Source organism: Neophocaena asiaeorientalis, unplaced genomic scaffold, assembly GCF_003031525.2.
Source record: "Neophocaena asiaeorientalis asiaeorientalis breed wild unplaced genomic scaffold, Neophocaena_asiaeorientalis_V1.1 scaffold46, whole genome shotgun sequence".
Lineage (NCBI taxonomy): Eukaryota > Metazoa > Chordata > Mammalia > Artiodactyla > Phocoenidae > Neophocaena > Neophocaena asiaeorientalis.
In genome coordinates, this window is record NW_020175393.1 from 13,548,746 (window position 1) to 13,570,095 (window position 21,350).

A 21,350-nucleotide genomic window follows, 5' to 3' on the forward strand; every position below is an offset into this window, starting at 1 on the left:
GACAGCACCCCAGGTAAAATTTCACAACATCACAGACATACCAATGCAAAAATTAAAACAGATTTCCACCTGAGAATTCAAGAAATGTACTACCTTGCCCTAAACCGGCAAGAAGCCGATTACCACAAGGATGGATAGTTACCCATGGCAAAGAACGGGATTCCCAGCAGGGTGGAGTTGTACTTTCCGTCGGTGATGAAGAAGATCCCAGCTGCGGTGACGACGGAGATGCACACGGTGAGCACCCCCAGGAGGCCCAGGAAGGGCTTGCCACGCAAGCAGTCCTTCATGGAGCTGGAGAGGGTGGCTGTGGTCAGGATCAGCACAAGGCTCACGAGGACCTGGTTTCTGGCCAGGATGCTGGTCTTATGAAAGTCTCTCCAGAGGCTGAAGGATGCTAAGGAGTATAGCTGGAGGTCCCGGTGCTCCTCCTGGAGCTTCCTCATAAGCTTACAGAACTCATTCTCCCACTTCTCCCCTATGAGGTCTTGGGTGGCAGAGCCATAGGTCTGGAGGTAGTAGGTGATTTGAATGGCTCTGGCTGACTTGACCCGCTGGTCCTTGCTGTTTGGCACTTCCACTACCCCGCCCAGTTGGTGTCCAATAAAACTGTTCCTCCCATCCTTGAAAACAGAAAAAGGGGAGGCTGAAGTTACCAGAGGGATGTGCATTCCAGAGAACAGAGTCTTACTCTAAGTGAAGGGGCACAAAAGGCAGAGGTAGACTCCAGCGACTGTGGAACTGATGTGGGTGGAGTGGCATGTTAGGATTTTATACTCAACTCTTTGGAGCTCCATGGGATACCATGCAAAATGATCGGAATTAAAAAGGATGCAACGAGCGTTGTGAAGTTATACAAGACTTGCTACATGCATAGGAAAATGTACATTCATATTATTTCGATCTCATCCATACCCTCATTCTCACCATTTCCTTCTGTAACAATCTATTATAACTCCTTTATGCAGGATCAAGTTTAATCATTCAGTTTCAGCCAAAAGTGAAGCATGGCATGAGTTAACAACTTTTCAAAAATTAAAATAATTATGTTTAATAAATACATGCTGAACTTTCTAGGGTTAACACACACACATACTAACACACACACACACACACCTACATTAACACACACACACCTACACTAACACACACAACACACACAAACATTACAAACATCCATTGTTCTTTGTACTCTGGGGGTACAGCTGTGTATTGCAGAACAAGTAGAAGAAAATACTGGGTTTTTTTTTACAAATAATTTAATAGTATTGACATGTTTTCTAAATATAATGTGAGCACCTGTTCACTCACTACAACGTTCCCTTTAAATACCTGCTCCAGTTGTAGGTTGACCAGAAAGCACAGTGGACAAACCCCACAAATGAGACTAAGATTTCAGGTGGGGTTGTCAAAAGTCATCTCAATTTCAGGATTTCACGTGAAGTAGAGTAGACAAGATCATAAGAGTAGGGTTTATAAGAGGGGCAATCACTCTTCTTTAAGGAAGACGAAAGGTGGACACTGAGCTGCTTAAACAGATTCAGAGCAGTAATTCTCAACCGTGTGCCTTAACACTCAGAAAGAAATCCCTGACAGCCATCGCCGAATTTGCCGCATCTGTCATGTACTCCAATGGCAATTTTTGTCAGATGGAATATCGAACCCAGTGGCAGGTTGCAGGATGGAGTCTGGTTCTGAAAAGGTGCATCAGGTCCCAGAAGAGACACAGGCACAGAGGTAAATGTATGCCATGAACAGCTTATGTGTTCGCTACATCAGGCAAGACATGACATGTATCTCGTGAGGATTTAAAAGTGTAGAGTCAGAACAGGAAACAGAAAGGTAGTACAGAAGGGCAACAAACCCAACTGTGTGGTAACCACGGTTGTTTTCACAGAACCGTGAGGCGCTGTGTACTCGAGAGACACGTGTAACAAGTACTGTGGACTTAGTACCAGACACCTATACCTGGGGTACTTTTTGTATTTGCATCAAAGCTGCCCTAGTACTTAAGAATGTGTTGAAACTCAAAAAGCTTGAGAAATTTACAGAGCGTACAAATATTGTTAGTAGGGACCATCAAGAATTGCAAGAAAGAAATTTTATAGTCACTCTATATACCCATTTTCCCCCTACATGTTAAATAAAAAGTCTTTCTATTTAATTCAACCTGACTAACTCTAAATGAACAATATATTTCTCAATAAGAATTTAATTTGAGGGTTTTTTCCCCGTTGCTTGGGGTTTCTCCCACTCCCCATGGCATCTTTGTAATGTTCCTATCTTTTTTCCTTATAAAAAATCAAACTGAAATTCTGACTGTAGGTTCCCAAGGCTCTGTCTTGATTAAATTCTCTGGGGTCCCCCAGTGAGCTGCAGGTGGAAAGGTGGGCCAGCTTTGAGTAAGGAGGTGGAAATTCTGCCCTATCACTGAGAGACTGTGATGTATGATTTTCACTCTTTCAGTACAGGTCAAATTGCTCCTCAGTTGGGCTTGTTTATTTTTGTTTAAGCTTGGTGTAAGTTTTAGCTCCACCCTTGTTCCCACTTCTTTGAAATCCTATCTGTGATGTTGACATATTTTGGATTAAGATTACACTAGACAGAAGAGACTGAAAAAAAGGATATTGGTTTTTTTCTCTACCATCCTCTAATCTCTACATATACCTCTCTTCATCTGGCTTCCTACTGTTCCCAGACACTTATACCATCTCTTACTTTTCCCATACTTAGGGAAGTAGTCTCTAAAAAATAACCTGTGATTAGTTAAATACACCTCAGGGTGAATTCACTGAGTCAAATATTATGGAGTGTTTATTATATACCAGGCTTTCTTCTAGGCACAGGGAAATTACCAGCGAGCAAGATAGGGAAGCTGCCAGCTCTCAATAAGCACACATTCTAATAGAGGAAACAGGAAAGCAGCAATTAAGTGATTAACGAAGATTATTTCAGATAGAAATAGTAGGAGAAGATAAAATAGGACTAAATGCTGGGCAGGAGGTGTCTAGGTTAGATGGTGTGTTCAAAGTGTCCTCTAGAGCTAAGCCCTCTGTGAGGACGTAAACTTGGCCATAGAAGAATAGAGGAAAGCACCAGGCAGAGGGGGAGTAGTGCAAAGGCCTTGAGGTGAAAATTAACATGGTGGGCTCAAGGAGCAGGAAGAAAGGCCAGAACAGCTGCAGCCGAGTTCAGGAAAAAAGGCGGAGGAGACAAGGCCTGAGGGCTTGGCCAGCAATAGGCCACGCAGGGCCTGGCAGGCCTGGCAAGGAGTTCTTATTTTACTCCTAGTGCAAACAGAAGCCAGTGAAAGGTTTTAGGTGCAGGAATGATGCACTCTCATTCAGAACTGTCCAAACAGGCTCTGGCTTCAATGTGAATAGATTGAGGGAGAGCAGAAGTGGACCCAAGGATATGAATTAGAGACTTAAATTCATTTTATGTTAATGATGCTGGTTCAATTCATAGAATGATAGAGCTGACAAATGTCTTTAATATTATGTAAACATTTATACTCAGATACTTATATCACTCATTTTATAGATGAGAAAAACTGAAACCTACAAGGGGAAATGAACCAGCCAAGGGTTTCTTATCCAATTACTGAGAAATGCAGACTATATGTGCATGATGCCAGGTCACATGATTCAGTGCTCTCTCCATTAATCCCACCTGACTCCTTATAAATCCAGGGAAGTTCTGCTCAGAGGATAATTACAGTATATGTTATATTCATTCCTCGTTTCTCCCACATAGAAGCACCTATGGGCTGGGAACCAAGGAACTCTTCCACCACAAAACAGGAGAATAATCTCTAACAAATAACGTATAAAAGTGTATTTCCCAAGACTATACTGAGTAGGCTGACTGGGGCAATGGTCTGTACACGATGTTCATTCAACAGAGCTTTCGAATGTCCAAAGACCTTGTTTATTTTATCCTGGTGCGTGGAGTAGGGCAGATTAAGAGAGAGAAATGCATTCGATTTGTTACATTCATTTACACATAATGAGACAAAAGCCTATCTTTTATGAAGTCATTTTTGTAAGAAATGGAAATTAGACAATTTCAAAATGGGGGTGGTGGTGGTGAGCAGCTAGCTAAACCCAGTGTAGACCAGCCATTTAAAAAATCTATATTTTGCCTTGTTTGAGATTTTGACTTTTGTCCAGACACATTATCAGCACCCTCTTTGATCCACCATAATCTCCAAATGAGGCCTGAGGGATGCATAAATCTTTGTTCTGCTGTTAACAATCCCTCAGAAATTTTGCGGTATGCGGGCCTCTCACTGTTGTGGCCTCTCCCGCTGCGGAGCACAGGCTCTGTACACGCAGGCTCAGCAGCCAGGGCTCATGGGCCCAGCCACTCCACGACATGTGGGGTCTTCCCGGACGGGGGCACGAGCCCGTGTCCCCTGCATTGGCAGGCGGACTCTCAACCACTGCGCCACCAGGGAAGCCCCCTCAGAAATCTTTTTGATGACAGAAATGAGTAAAGACAGACAGAACTGCACTTACGTGAATAAATAACTTTAAAAATATTTCCTTTTTCAAATAATAGGAAGTACAAGTCCTCTTCCACTTTTATTGCACAAGCAAGCATGTGCCATAAGCTAGTGAATAGACAGGGGGACTTAAGGGGTACCTGGAAAAAGGATTTGCATGTATCATGGCCTAGAGGCAAAGAACGGCACATGATGTTCAAAGAACTGAAGGAAGTGATGGGATTGGAGGCTACAAAAAGAAGCAGGGCCTCTGCTGTAAAGGCCATGGAAGCTTTATTAAAAGAGCTGGACTTATTGTCCTGCAATAGGAAACCACTGGTGAGTTCTAAGCAGGGGAATGACAAGATTTACTTTTTGGAGTGCTCTCTCATTGCACTGTGGAAAATGATTTAGGGAGTCAGGGTGACTCTAAACGAAGGAGGTCAGTTAGGAACTCCCTGCAGTATTTCAGGTTCTTAATGCAGCATGAAAAAAATGTCAGCCCAGGCCATCGCTGGTAGGTGAATTGTTCCAAGGTGAATCAACAGAATTACAGGTCATGATACTATCTCACCACCATGAAGCACCTCATCACATCAACTCTCCAGGAGCAGTGATGCCAGAAAAAAAAATCTTATATTCTTTAGGTCTTATTTTGTTTATGGTTACTACTCTGTAACTTTTACAATGACTCCCACCCAATCCACACCTCCACAGTGGAAAAGGAAATTAAACTCTTAGAGATTAAGATCAAAGAATAAATTCTCCAAGAGATAGGAGAGGAAAGAGAAATGAATGTCATAAACTATTGTGCAGAGAAAAAAATTACTCAATGATGCTTTGAAGTTATAGGAGAGAAAGTGTCATATCTGCTCAATATATGTGCTAGGCTGACATTCAGAGATTTTCTGGGCAAGATAATCTGGCAGCACGGCTCCTGTCCAGAATAATTATACTTTTGATCTCATCAATTTTTGATGAGGTCAACACTGCAAGGATATTGGAAATCTTTAGATGGTCAGTTGTCTTTTATTGCTGAAAAGAAAGACTTATGTATGGTAGATAATGACATTTCTAAAGGAATGGTACAATTTGTTCTTGTTTAAATAAGATTTATTTCTTGTATTTATTTCCTAACATATCTCTTTGTTTTATTCTCAATATCGACTGTACACACAAAGTAGGATTAAATAAAATCATCAGCTAACTTGAATTTCCTCTCTAGAGCTTCATGTTTAGTAGAAACAAGCAATGCGAAAGCAAGTTCCTATAAGGTACTTAGTTTAAAAAAAAAGAATCAAAAGCATTTTCAAAATGAACACTTTAAAGCATTAAAATGCCCTAATAAAGAATAAATTAAATTTCTTATGTCACATTACTAAGCTAGAATAGTGCAGGGGTGTATTTTTTATTTTTTTCAAAGAGGAAGGTTAAAAAAAGTAAGGTTTCTGTGTTGCTGCCATGAAATAAGGGCTTCAGCCAATGAGACTACAAGTTTAATTAAGCACTCTAGCATATTAATTTTTAACACGTGTGGCAGACTCAGTTCCAGAACGGAAGAACTTTATTTGCATTACCCTGGGTAACTTTCCCGGCCACTCTCTGAGGAAATGCTATTCTGAAATAACCTCAGGTCACCATCCAGAGCACAGGGGCCTTGCCAGAGGAAGTAATATAAGGTTACACAGCTAACTGGCAGAGCCAATTACCTCATTCTTGTTTATAACTTCAATGCTCTTGTTCTTAACACAACTGCACATATGTTTGAATAATCTGTGAATATACTTTAAATGAAAGGAAGTACAAGGTAGCAGTTTTGTACACAGACTCAAGAGGCTACTGTCACGCTTACAGCCCAGTGTCAACACTGACCAGCTGTGGGAGTCTCCTTAGCTCTCCGCACGTCAGCTTTATTATTGGTTAAAATAAGAATCATAAGGCATTGTGAGGATCAAGTGTGTTAATACATATAAAACACTTAGAATAGCAGTCAGAAAATGTTGGATATTATTAATGTGTCATAAATTAAATATTGGAATGATACTGTTTATTTACTTAGCCATCTAGTTATTATTTCCACATTTCCCAGCAACTGTCTGTAAATGTGACGGAAAGCACACAGGGTCCAGGGTCCAGACTGGTTTTAAGCTCCAGGTCTGCTGCTCTACAGTAGGGTGACAGAGGACAAAATGCTTGACTTCTCAGACTGCCAACTGGTTCATCTCCAAAATAAAAGGTTCGGCTTAAATTATCTCTAAAGGTTTCATTAGCTCTGTATTTAATGATCCGTCCATGGTAAAGTTATTAGACATTACAAAGTAGGCTAGAGAAATCTGCCCTGAGGAAAAAAAATAATTAAGAAGAAAAGAGAAATGCAAGGTGACCCATGTTCATTTCCATAGAAATAAGAAGCTTTTTATCTTCTTTTAAATCTGGACCCAGTAGCTTTTTCTTCTCTTTGGAGTAATTTCCAGAGAGAATTTTTCTCAAATGGAAAAAGATCAAGACTTTGCCCCATTTTACCTACATGTAAATCATTTCTCACTAGCCCAGATGAATTCATTTATTTCTTAGATAGTAAAATTCATGTTTTCTTCAGATCGCTATTTCATGAAATCTGAAGAATGAATCACGGAGGATTCATCTTCTCCACTGTACTGGTTTACTTACCACATAATAGGATAAATGCATTTAATTTCTCCTCAACTCATACAAAATCTTCACACAAATATATACATAATGTGTGGAAGCAGAGTTGATATCTACATTAAATGTGAAGCATATAACAGTGACCTTTTTATTTCTTTGTAACTTGTATTAGTGACCCTATCCCAAAAATTTCCATTAAAAGCAATATTACTGTTTTAAATGAGTCTTTCACAACGCGAGCACAATGATCACTCAGGGCAAGTATTCCATATTAAAGATTTAAGTTTGATGCTGGTCTACACAAAGGAAGCGGCCATCGCTCACACAGGAGCATTTGAGGAATAGAGAAAGCTTCCTTCAGGAGAGGGATTGAAAGTCTGCTATTATAGCTTTTGCTTTGGGCTAAGAAACTCCCGAAAAGACTAGTTTACGACCACATGCTTTATAAGGAATGTGACACCTGAGCCATTAGCATCTCTAAGTGGAACAGTTGATCAGACTAACAAACTAGAGGCAAACCTGTGTAGAGCTCAAAACATCCTCAAGAAGGCGAAAGTTAGGGAAGATCAAAGGAGTGGGTATGGCAGGCAGGAGTGCGGTGAATCTGTGGGGTACCCAAGGACATGACACACAGGTGGGAATAGGCAAGAAGAGCAGAGTCATTCATTCATTCCAGAAATATTCCAGAAATATTCAGCGAACACATGTTCTATGACAGCCAGCTATTAAGGATAGAGTAGTGAACAGCTATAGTTGTTATCCTCAAAGAGCCTAAGGCTCTGGGGTACAGTGGGAGGTGGTGGAAGATAAGTAAGCAGGCAGGCATTCATATATATATATATATATATATATAAATGATACTGGTTAACCCAAGATGTTAAGGTAGCACTGAGATGGAATCACTAACCTAGCAGGGACTAAGAAGGCTTCCCAAAGAAGGTAGCATCTAAGGTGAGACCTGAAACATGAGTAACAATTATCCAAGTGAGGATGGGGGATTTGGTTGGTGAACATGGGGGGGATGGTCTTCCAGGCAGAGGGAACAGCATGTGCAAAGGCCAAGAAAGAAGAGTAAGCATACTGTGCTCCTGGGACTTTGATAATGATTGGAATATACAGTGGGGGCAAGAAAGGGTGATGCAGAGATGGGTACAGGTAATGAGTATGGAGATTTGTTTGTTCAAAAGCTCTCTTTGACTGCAATGTGAAAAATAAACTTTAGGTGTGCCTTGGGGATGGAGATGGACACTAGAGAAGGGCCATGGGATCTTTTTTTTTTTGCCTTCCTCACAGCATTATCTAATCCAAAACTTAACTAACTGATTGAATGAGCATCCAAAAAACGATTTTTCAGATTTTATAGAATACACACTGTTCTTTTTTTTTTTTTTAACCAGGATTTGGCAGCTAAGCTTTTTTTTTTTAAGATTTGATTTTATTTATTTTTGGCTGCATTGGGTCTTCGTTGCTGAGTGCCTAGGAAGGCAAATTGTTAGTCTATGTGTAGAAAGCAAGGTAAGGACAAATAAATGGAAGATAAGGTCTCTTCCTTGGAAGAGTTTATAACTTTGTACAGAAACAAAAGCCTTTTAGATGACAAGAAAATAAAGCTGCATAGAGCATTAGAACTCAGGAGACACTGCTGAAGAATCGTAACTGCTGAGGGCTGCAAAATTATATACATATAGCATGAACTCAACCACGTAAAACTAATTATGCACATATAAATATTCAAAGGAAATTATCAACATTTTAACACTGGCTCTTATTCAGTATAAAATTATAGGTCATGTCTGCCTCTTTGGTTAATCAGGCTATTTTATATTACCTTTTTAAAAAGCCTATTGACTCATCAACAAAAATAATAAAAATAAGTGTGTTAAGAGAACTGAATAAAGTCTAGATAGGAGTGAGAGGGATAAATTAGGTAAGACTTTGAATCAAATTTCACTCAAACAGGCAGTTGGGAGAGGAGGGAAGGCCAAGAATCAAGACTCCCTTAGTCCCAGGCTCAAGTTCTAAGCAGTCTGCATTGTGGCTTCCAAGTAAACTTGAGTTTCAGTGGTTCATTCTTCCTCATGAAGGACCGTGGTTTTGCGCATCGAGACATGATGAAGGATAGTATTCGACTTAGAGTAACAGCAGATTCCCAGCTTCTAAGGGTAGGGTAAAACACTAGCACACACTCAACTCTCCAGCTGATCTGACCTTGCCCTTGGCTAAATGGTGTTTTCTTCTCAGAAAAAAAAGATCATGGAGACCTTTGTAGCTCAATGTCATTTTCCTTCTTCTGAACTTGAGTTCTGAAAAGGTCCTCATGAGGTTCTTTTTAACTTTTGTCTTTATACCTTTCCTTCCCATGCAGTTTTTCTTTAATCTGAAAACAAAGGCCAAATTATTTGACCAATCAAATGAAAAATAATTTTTGAGGATTTGTGATGCATAAAACATCACGATAGGCAAAAGCTGATTTCTTTCTTTCTTAAATTATCCAGATAATTGTAATCACAGAGGTCTGGATTATGAGACTGATTAAAACTTCCAGGAGATAGGCCATTAATTTAGGCAGTTTGAAAACAGTGTTGCCATTTATGAACTCCATTTTTCTAACTTCTATTTTTCTTTGCTTTCCAAGATTGTATCAAATTTTCATTCAAAGGGGCCTCTTCTGATAATTAATATGTGTTGTCTTTTTCCATTGTTATTTGTTTTATAACTCCAACTAGACTTCCAATTTCAGTGAAGTTAGGAAATGAAGGTTGGACCTTTTTCCAGCTAAAGGAAACTAATTTGGGACACATATCTCAAGGAAATGTAGAGAAACTGACATACTGTAAAAGAAGAAATCAATGGCATAGCTTTTATTTGCAGTTGTGGGTGAGGTTACCTGTGTCTTAATACTTTGATAAAACGAAGGTGACACCCTTGCTTCTCTACTGAAGATGAACCAGATCTTAATATCTCATTGGCTTCTATGAACATCCTCCCTCCTCCTTCTCCATCCATCTCCTTTCTCCCCCCACTCCTGTCTCTCTCTTTCTCCTGCTCTCTTTCTTTTTTCACTCTTTCTCCCCTCCTCTCTGACCTTTTCCCCTCCCTTTCCTCCCCTACCCCTCCTATCTCTGTCCTTCATTTGAAACACAACTACTGCAAAGCCACAGTGAGGGATAATTATTGAACTATGTCAGTAAGATGCCAGGTAAAGAATACAGCACTTGCTTAAGTCCATTTTATCTTCACTAAATTACCTTTTCTTTTTAATATCTAAAAGGACAGACAAGCTTTGAAAATACTGTGTGTGATATACATTCTAATGAGATCCATATAATTGTTCTTTACTACTACCAAGCTATTCAGCCTCAAAGATATTAAAATAACTGAAAGCCTTTCGATAAAGCCAAGAAAGTAAGAATTAAACTTTTAAAATGCCTGAATGAAAAATTAACTCAAAAGCAAAGTGCGTTGTGTTTTTTTTTTTTTTGCTTGATAATTTAACCTACTGCAAAAGATTATCCAAAAATCTTCAAAGATTTAGAAAATAAACTTCCACTTTTATTTTCTGGTTGTTTGTTGCCTTTCTGGTTGTTTTTGTTTAAGGCTAATATTAAAGTACGTTTGCAGTCACTTACAAATGCTTGTTGGATGTAGGAAAAAAGTGACTCATAAAGTTACGTATATTAAGCAAGAGAATAAGTTCTGTCTAATGACGGTAGACTCCAGTTTCCGTAAGGCAGATAAAACTTAGAGATGAATTCATGGAACACTTACATGCATGTGTTTTTAGTTTTATACCTATGTGAGGCTTTTTCATTAATAATATTCACAAACTAAAATCTTTAATTTGATTGCATATCCCTTTTTTGGTTTGGAACACATGGTAACCTGAATAAGTTAGATGGTAGAAAGTTATGGTGGGTAAAAGCATATATATGATGCATAATCCTAGAAGGTTTGACAATTGATTTACTTAGATTTTTAGGCAAGAGAGAAAAATATTAAGACAGTCTCATTATAATGAAAGTAATCATCACTGCAAATTCACTCTTCAAAATTAGGCCAATTTTAAGTGGGCCGACCCACATTCCAGCCTTTGGGAGTTTAACTGCCTTCACTACATAAACATGATTGCTGCTTCTCCTAGCCACACATAAATATCCCTCTTCACTGTGTCAGTTCTTATATCACCTAGCCCTATTTCATGGAGTCTGGAGACAAGGCTTCTAATCAAAATTGCAATCCTGTTTTAGGCTGGTTTCAATTTGCTTCTGAGTTTTCCAAAAGAGTGCCAAGTTTCAGCAGCCCGATTTCTCATAATTTGACAATCAATATATTTTTTCTTTCAACAAATCACTACCCTTCTTTTCAAACTATAAAACATTAGTAGAGAGAATTCTTCCAAAGCTGCTCTTACAAACTGTTAAGAAATGGACTGAGATACCCTCCCCATTCTTCAGAGGAAAGACCTACAATACATACTACAGGTCCCGTGACCTGGTTGCCGGGAAGGTGATGCAAAACCACTTCGGCATCACAGGCCATGTGGCTGACAAGAGCAGCTTGGCTTTAAAGTCTGAAGAACTTGGGTTTGAATGCTGATTTGGCCACTTAAAACCAGTGTGATTTTTTAAAAGTTACTCAGGTTCTCTGAGCCTCCTTTTTCAGTTATGAAATAGGACTGTCTAGCTCATAAGCTTTATTATGAGAAATGTTTTATGATATTGTAAGAGGGATGGCACTCTGTATGCTATTTTGTAGGAGCTCTATCAACAGTTATTATCAATTACAAAATGATGGTTGAGGGATTCAGTGATCTTAATATGAATTAAAAACAGACCATGGCCCTTGGCACCAAAAACATTCCATCAACCCTCAGCCTACACTGCAGATACAGAAAGTTTCCAGGGCTCCCTAAGTAGGAGATGTTTAGCTAAAAGGAGGAACAAAAGATTCTAACTGTCTGTTCCAATCCTGGGCGTCCACTCGCCATATGACGGAGAGCTTGCTCCCAGTTCAATGCAGGTTAAGAAGACAAACTGTACCTGGTATTTTTAGGGGAAACCTAAAAGAGTTGGTTCAAAATTCTTTTCAATATACTCCAAGTGATCATCTGGACAGAGGATTTCTCTAATACAGAAAACAATTTAATATCAAAGCAAATTTTCTGAGTCAACTGAGCTCATGAAGTTTACCCTCCTTCACTGCGGGGTTCCCAGGATTCACTGGGTTCAGACATTGAGTCAGGCCCATGTGTCAGCAGTGCCCTATGCTTTTATTCTAGGCACCAAACAGGTGGGGCTTCTGGATGTGACCAGCTCCATGGTGAAAAGAGGGCCTGCTGCAGCTCTGTGGCTTTCTTTGCAGCGAAGACTATGATGGAAATAAGAATCAAACTTCCTGATTCCACAATACAGAGGGCCCCCACTGAAAGTTCCTGTAACTAAAAGCACCTGGTGAAAGCATGCAGGAGCCTCACATAGCTTCCCTATTTTATTACCTGTCTTTAAATTTCATAAATAAAATGGCAGCAGGCAAAAGCCAGATGAGGTGACCCTACACTCACGTGGTTTCATTTTGTGTTTGCTGACGTGCTATCTGAGCACCCTACTGGATTGTTCCAAGGAATATAATTTCATCAAAATAATTGCAGTAAACTTTGATTTTAATGTACTTGTTTCAGTACAAGATCTCCTGCTTGCTACAGATATTCAATGTTCTCTCCGATATTCTATAACACATCACACGCATCACTGATGTTTGCTCAAAGGATGCTCTAAGAACACTGTGTCTAATGCAGTGTCAATATAAATTCAGTGTAATTCATCTTCCCCATTGATCGCAGATATCTTCATTCAAATGAGTTGATTACATCAAAGTGAAGAGAAGGAAAAAAATGCAGAGTGAGAAATGCAAATACAAAAAGGGGACACACAGACGTTGCTTTCAACTTACACTCAACAAAGAACTAGTTTTTTTAAAGCACCCACTACAAATGAAGCTATTTTACAGACACAAAAACATAAAGGGCTGGTTCGTTGTCCGTAAGAACGCTCACTGTCACTTTCCCTCACTGCAACACAGGTTAATTCCCTATGATTTTGCAAGCAGTGAGAGCATTCGCTATGACTATGTCAGGCCTCCTTAGGAATAAGGTGAGAGGCTTTCTTTTTTTACAGAGATTATGTAAAGAAAACAATCTAACATCTTTCATTTACATGGAGGTACTTTGTGGAAGCAGGGTTAACTTGGTAAGTGGGTGTCTGATTTGGCTAAAAAGATCAAGGCTATTTGAAGCCACTGCAATCAGGGGAGACTTTTCAAATGCACATTGCTATGTCAAAGGGCTGTTAAAAACAATGATAATAACACACACACCAAAAACAACACTCCCTCAGAACTGTGGCTGGTAGCTGTCTGCACCACACTGGAGCTGTTTACAAGGAAATACGGAGTGAGGTTCTAAAGGAATAAAATGGCACTCAGGACTGAGCTACCCAGTTTGGAATAATAAAGGACTCCTGGTGTGAAAGGGCAATGAGGCCCACCATCCCTTCAATAGCAGCGTGAGCAATGATGTTTGTTATTGATCGTCTAGGACGGAAAAGAAGGATGATCCCGAGGGAGACATCAGAAGTGACATGGGTACTGCCCGAAGGAACTGGGAATAGTTGCCACTGAAAATCTTTAAAACTAGAAGTGACCCGGTGAGATATATGTGCTACAAGTGCCCTCTGGTAGCAATATGATGGATGGTCTGAAATGCCTGTGTGTGTATGTCAGGATTTTAGAACAATATTGACAGGGGGTGGTAGATAAGTTAATTCCAGGAGAAATCCAGGTGAGAGATAATGAATCCCTAAATGGAGCAAGTGACAACAGAGAGAAGAGAGAATGAGCTAATAAAGAGAAATTTAAGAAGCACAATGGATAGAACTTGGTGCCTGACTGAATGTGAGAAATAAGGAAAGGTGGGGAGAAACAGGTGGTGATTCCAAAGTACTGGCTTAGGAGCCCTGTAGACGACAGCAGCACTTCCTGAGCTGCAGACCACATTTGTGTGGGATGAGCGGAACAGGGATTGAGCTCTATATATTGAGTTTTAAGTACCCGAAAAACATCAAGGTGGAGATACTTAGAAACAAGTGAAATTATGAGTAGCGTGTTTAAGAGAGGGTAGAGATGAACACTTCAAAGGTATTACACAGCTAACAGACTGCAGGAAGACTGGAAGTTATGGTGAGATTCCACAGGCTGAGAAAAATAAGGTCAGGAAAATTCATAAAAAGGCAAAATAATGCAGAAAACTGGCAACACTTCTTGTAGAGTCTATACTGATGAAACATTTCACCATCCCTGATGGGAAAATATATATTAAACAAATGAGGAATTATAATGGACGGCAACACATTTGCTGACACTTATTTAATTATCTCAAAATAAATTTTTATAGTACATGGGTTTACAATAAGCTCATATGTCCCAATTCATTGAAATGAAAGTCGTTCAGATCCAAAGAACAGTCTCCAGTTGCAATATTTTTTCAGAGGCTTAATAGGAAGTTCTCGCCAGTCAAGTGAAGTTGCATCCTGTTCAACCTTTTGGGATGAAGGATTTGCCTTTTAATAAGAAATTTGCATTTCATTATTACGATGTACCCTCTGTCCTTGACTTGGTTATTATCCACAAAAGCAGGGACTTCTTTGGATCATATGCTTAGCATACAGTGATGACAGAGTCTAAAAATTTAACTCAGATATTCTTTGAAAAGCAGTTAAAAGAAAACAGCTATGAAAAACACCACACTCTCCTCTGCTGTATGCAACACAAAGAAAATCCTTAGAGGTGACCTCACAAATCTCCTGTTTCACAGGCAGGCATCTGTGAAGACTGAACAAGTCAGGAAAAGAGTTCTGTTAGGTCAGGTCATTGAATATGCTAAGCAGTATTGGAAAGGGGTATTTGATCACTCAGGGCCACATGAGTCAGCAGTATACTTTACGCAAGGAAATAGCTGTGTGTGTGTGTGTGTGTGTGTGTGTGTGTGTGTGTGTGTGTGTGTGTGTGTGTGTGTGTGTGTGTGTGTGTGTGTGTGTGTGTGTGTGTGTGTGTGTGTGTGGCAGGGAGGGGAGAGGGATCCAAAATTCTAATTTAATTTGCCATAGCAAACCTTCAATAGACAGACATTAGATTAAATAATAAAGAAATAAGAAAAATGAGCTCCTATTTATGAAGCAATAGAATATTTGCATTAAGAATAATTTTAGCAACTTACTAATTATCTGGTTATAATTAAATAATAAAACGGACAGATTTTCAAGTTGGATCAATGTGACCATTAAAGCCACAATATTTCTGAGGAAAACTCAGAACTGTCTGAGATAACTTATCTGCAAGAGAATTTTTTTTTTTATCAGTGGTAAATAAAAAGTTAGAACTGATATAAAACATTTCAAGAAATTTAAATTGGAAGAAAGCTCTTTCCTCTGAAGTCTTGTGATATTTTCTGGATTGCTCCTATGGCATTTATAATTATCATATGGTATTTTCAGTATGTTTGTTCTCCCCTTTTTTTACTGGAAATTCCCCAGAGGCAGAATAAATGTTTTTGTTTTGTATAACTGCCTACAATAGAGTAGCTCCTCAAAACTCAGTTATTGATCCAAGAGTGATATGTGCCTTATCAGCTAAAAAATTTCCTTTTTGAACTGTGTGGAGACTTGTAATACTAGATCACAATAGAGGAGAAGGGCAGGACATTACATTTGCAGGCAGATGGATGGGATCCAGGTAATTCATGGCTTTCTCTTTATGTCAGAATGGTAGCTGGACCAGTACCAACAACATTCACATGGTTTCTGCCTTCTCTCAAATCTCTTTTCCATTGATTTCCACAGCCTTGCTTTGACCTCTTCTTTGGGCCTGAAACTCTTACCACGAGGTGCTATTGTGTGTTACACAACAAAGGGGGTGGGGGCAACATTCCCCAGAAAATCACCCTTAGAATATTAATTCCGGATGGGAATGGTTACCTTGGATACTGCTTCTTTCTCAGGTCAACCCAGAACAACAATCTGTTACCTTGGAAGGCACAGAGCAAGGGCCTGAAAGAACAACAAATTAGACAAACAGGTTTTAACGAGTCAAACAGCTGGCACCGCTTGAGGAATCGTGGGCCCTGAGGGACACTATAGGAAACCCTGGGCTACCGGATGTTGGAGAAAAGAGGCAGCTTGAGCATACTGTACCCTTTTGACTAAAATTAGCTGTGGGATTTCTTTAGTGTGACAGATGCAATAGTCACTTGTATTTTATAAAAATACAAAAGCAAAGAAACCTCACAGGTGCACAGGCCCTAAAATGGTAGGTTTTAAGCAAACAGATTTAGACCTGAATGATGGCACATTTGGATAAGAGCTGTCTACGGGAAGTCATGATTAGGTGACTGGGTACAGTTGCCAAGGTAGATCCTGAGAGGTGGGGCTTCTGGATACAGGTCTCCCCAAAAGGGACTAGAATCAAGGTATAGATATAAAGATGAGGGGTTAACTGTACTGCATTCTCTTATTTTCCTCAGAAAAACAGTGAAGATTACTTAGAGAATTTTGGGTAACATCTTACAGAACAAAGCTGAGGGTGGGAAGGCATTCAAAAATGTTTATATTCTCTGGTTTCAGAGAACTGTAGTACCATTACTATTCGAATGGAGATTTGAAATATTAACACACACTTGAAAAGTCTAACAGGGAGAGTGTTGGGGCGGGAGAAGATGTGTCTTCTGGCTAATTGTTCTCCACTCCTCTGCTGCTCTTTCCCTTCTGAGTCTTGGCATCCTGTGCACTTCTTCAGCCAGTCTGTCTCTCAAGACCTAATTACTGCAGGCACCATCTCTTATCAGGATAAACTCCCTTTGTAATCACTGAAAATGTTGCTTTTCACTCAATCTTCTCACTCCCAAAACAATGATTAGAAGATAAAATGTCTTGAAGAATTGAGTAATAAAATGCTGGTTAAAGATATCGGGGCAAAAAGAAAAAAAAAGATATAGGGGCAGTGAGCTATCAGGCACAGTGAAGTACCTCCCTTTCCAGAATGGCTGCTGCACACATTCTGCATTTACCATCCCCCAAAAGAAGAAGACACATTTCTCAAAGAATGGAACCCCTTCGTCATAATGCTCTACTGTTCTTGTATGATGAAATGTATATCAAATGCAAAATTAACTGCTTTTTCCTTACTTTTCTTCTTTAAATAATCTTTTTTTTTGTTATCATCTGTGTGGTAGATAAATAATGACCTCTTCATTTTTCAGAGAAATATGTGATATTTGAAATATGCTTTTTCCTAATACATATAATATTCTGTTGAAACACTTACTTAGAAGATGGCAACACCTGAATCCACTCAGGTGGATTCAACAACTCAAACTCTGTAATAACAAAGTATGAAGATGAGTTGGGTCACTGTGAATTAGGAAAATCAATCCTTCAGAAGATTCTAATATTTCCCTCGACTGCAGTGACTTCCAAAATGTTTCCCTGGACCCAGAAGCATCAACATCACCTGGGAATTTGGTAGAAATGCAAATTCTCTAAATTCTGATTCTCTGAATCAAAACCTCAGAGAGTAGGGCCCAGTCATGTTTTGTTTTGTTTTAATTTTTATTGGAGTATAGTTGATTTACAATGTTGTGTCAGTTTCCGCTATACAGCAAAGTGAATCAGTTTTACATATACATATATCCACTCTTTTAGATTTTCTTCCCATATAGATAATTCTTTTTTTCAGTCATGTTTGCTTTAATAAGCCCTTAGGTGAGTCTAACGCACACTTGAGTTTGAGAACCACTGCCCTGGAAGAATTTCTTTCTCCTGTGCTTGCAATGTTAGCCTGATGGTGATGAGTCAAACTTCATACGAGAAACACGGTAAGAAGTTTTTTTTTTGGCTCCTAAGACATCAAGAATGTGTATGTTAGCAGAGAGATGGTTAAAAGAAGGGAACCAAGAGGGATACAATTTAAGGAGAGAGGTTATGCTAACAAGACAGACTGAGGCTCATGAGCAGTGAGGAGAAAAGGTAAAAGCACTAAAGTGAGAAAGTAAGAAAGTACTTAGTGATGGCATGTTATACTGAAGAAACACAGAGGTATAGGGACTTCCCTGGCAGTCAAGTGGTTAAAGACTTCACCTTCTAATGCAGGGGGTGTGGGTTCGATCCCTGGTCAGGGAGCTAAAGATCCCACACGCCTCACGGCCAAAAGATCAAAACATAAAACAGAGGCAATATTGTAACAAATTCAATAAAGACTTTAAAGATGGTCCACATCAAAAAAAAAAAATCTTCAAAAAAAAAAAAAAACCACAGAGGTACACAAAGTCTGGAAGTCAAGGGTCCTTTTCTCATAAAGGAAGTATACACAGGATCTGTGTCTTTTTCTTCTCTTCTTTTTAAAATATCTCCTTCTGATTAAGCTTGGGCTTAATCAGACATGCACTGTGAACTTCAGAAAGGATTTCAGGGATTTAAAGAAAAAGTTGACATAATCTATGCCGTGCAACTCCATAACAGAAAAAGAAAGCTCAGAAGTTGGAAAAGTCTTTAAAAATACCAGTTAGACTATGCAAACAGAAGTAACTGCACTGAGGAAGGAAAAGGGAAGAAACCTACAAAAAACGAGGTCGCACAGAATGCTCTCCAGTGATTTTAACTTTTAAACAAAGAAGTCCAAATAATCAATAGAAGGAGACAATTTAAAAGAACATCATGAATCTATAAGCAGAGTTTTCAAAAGGCTAAATTTAAAGTAAGCCACCAAAGGCTAAAGGTAAGAAAAGAGTTCTTTTTGTTTGTGGTTGTTAATGTTAGACTTGTTTTGTTTTTCTTTGTTTGGAGGAAGAAGATCAGAGAACAAATAGGCTCACTGCTTTGGGCTAGTAATGTAACTCTTGGTGGCTAACCAAAAAGAAAAGAAAGTGAAGAATAAAACTAGTACTTAGGTTCTGTCTTCTCTTTCCATGACAATGAAGGGGTACGAAGAATATAGGGAAAAAGGAGTTGAAGCTGAATAAGGGATAGAAGCTGATGAAAACATTGTTGAATGGTGGTTTTAAGGGATCTGTTTCCTGAGCTGGGTTAATTACCACCGAAGAGAACAGGAGCTGCCAACAGTATTGTTGATGCAGCCACAGGAACGATGTGAGATCAGAAGCCGGGAAATGGGCAAATGTAATTTGGGCTTTAAAAAAAGGAAAGGAAGTGAATTTCTCACCTGCCTCTCTAAGGACTGATGTTGATTTGAAGCCTAATATTTCAGGTAGTAGTAGGTGAACAATTAAGATAAGAGGTAGGGTTAATAAAATGCTGATTCGAGTTTTTGTTTTTTGTTTTTTTTTAAAGCAAAAACAGTCACAGACAGATATGTAAGAATTACAGCGGACCTCGTGCACTGGTCTCTACTAAAGCAGCATCTGAAAACCTCTCTTTTGGGCAATGACAGGATTCTCACTGATTCTTCTGGTAAATATGAATGTTAATGACAGGACCACTTTGGAGAACTCTTGGCATCATCAGTTAAAGTTGGAGATGCAGAGACTCCATGACTCTGGGATTCCTCTCTCAGCTAGGTAGCCTGGACCAACTTCGCACACAAGTACCAGGAGACATGTACACAAATGTTCATGGTGGTATTGTCCATAATGGCTCCAAAGAGCAAACAACACAAACAATAACATTAGAATAACTTGTGAAATTAGTGGTCAATGAAATACTACAACAGCAATGAAAAGAAACCAATTACAGCTAAACAAATAAACATGGACAAATCACACAAATATAAAGTTGAGTAAAATTAGCAAGGAACACATACCATAAAATTCCATTTATATAATGCTCAAAAGGGGTGAAAGAGAATCATATTATTTAAGAATGTATACTTAAATGAAAAAACTATAAAGGAAAACAAGGAAAGAGATTATCATCAAAGTCATACTTCTAGTGGTTATTACCACTCGAGGGAAGGAAAGGGAGTGATGGGGGAAAGCTCCACAGGAAGGCTGACTACTGGCAGTGATTTATGTCTTAAATCTGCTTATGCTTCCATGCTGTTTGCTTCATAATTACCCTTTAAACTATATACGTCTCTACATATTCTTCCTTGTGTATGATATATTGCACGACTAAAATGCTAGAGAAAATGTTTCTTGTGATGTTATTGTAAAAAGGATGAAGAAAAATATTTGTGGTGATGATATTTAATTAGATGAATCTGTTTTACTGGGCAGGATGCTGATTTAATCACTGATATCGCGCTAGACTTGAGAGAGTTTTTCAGAGGTGCACTGAAGAGTTGTCTTCAACCTTGTTCAATACTTCAGTGAACACTGTTTATCAGGGACTCAAATGAAAATATAAGACATGCATATCAGACTTGAAGCTTACATAGGGTGGGTAATGGACCTGGCCAGTGTTTCTCCAACTTTTGTGTGCACAGGAATCTCCTGGGGATCTTGTAGAAATGCAGGTCCTGATTAAGCAAGTCTGACATGGAGTCTGAGGTTCTGCCTTTCTAACGTGCTCCACGGGGTGACGATGCTGTGGGTCAGCGGGTGTCACTTTGAGTAGCAAGAGAATAAGGCAATTTTTAAGATCCTTCCCAATCCTGAAATTTAATGATGTTGCGATTCTAATTCTTTTTTTTTTTTTTTTTTTTTTTTTTTTGCGGTACGCGGGCCTCCCACTGTTGTGGCCTCTCCCGTTGCGGAGCACAGGCTCCGGACGCGCAGGCTCAGCGGCCATGGCTCACGGGCCCAGCCGCTCCGCGGCATATGTGGGATCTTCCCGCACCGGGGCACGAACCCGTGTCCCCTTCATCGGCAAGCGGACTCTCAACCACTGCGCCACCAGGGAAGCCCTCTAATTCTTAATTTAGGTGCACGCACAAGTCAATCTCGTACTGCTGAGACCATGCCACTCACGGGATAATCAGGGTGGCTTGATTTTCTCTAGCACCAAGCCAATCAGTCTGATTGCCCTCTTCTCCCAACACCCTTTCTCACGTTTTTACGTAAATCCTCCATCTTTATTTACGATGGTTCTGTTTTCACCCATTCTGAAATGCAGCCATGAATCCCTGGGAAGATTCATCCTAAGTCTTTCCTTATAGCGCATGTAGCAGCCACCACGGCCCGGAGGCAATTCCCTCCTTCCCTCAGTGGCACCTC

General features: G+C 39.5%; 1 protein-coding gene across 1 annotated transcript in view; it reads right to left on the bottom strand.

The window, feature by feature from the left end:
• PTCHD4 (patched domain containing 4) overlaps window positions 1-21,350 on the bottom strand; it is a 177,497-nt gene that overhangs the window by 126,706 nt on the left and 29,441 nt on the right. The window contains exon 2 of the mRNA XM_024766333.1: window positions 143-623. Within this exon, the coding sequence (XP_024622101.1) occupies window positions 143-623 (481 nt within the window). The remainder of the gene's footprint in view (window positions 1-142; window positions 624-21,350) is intronic.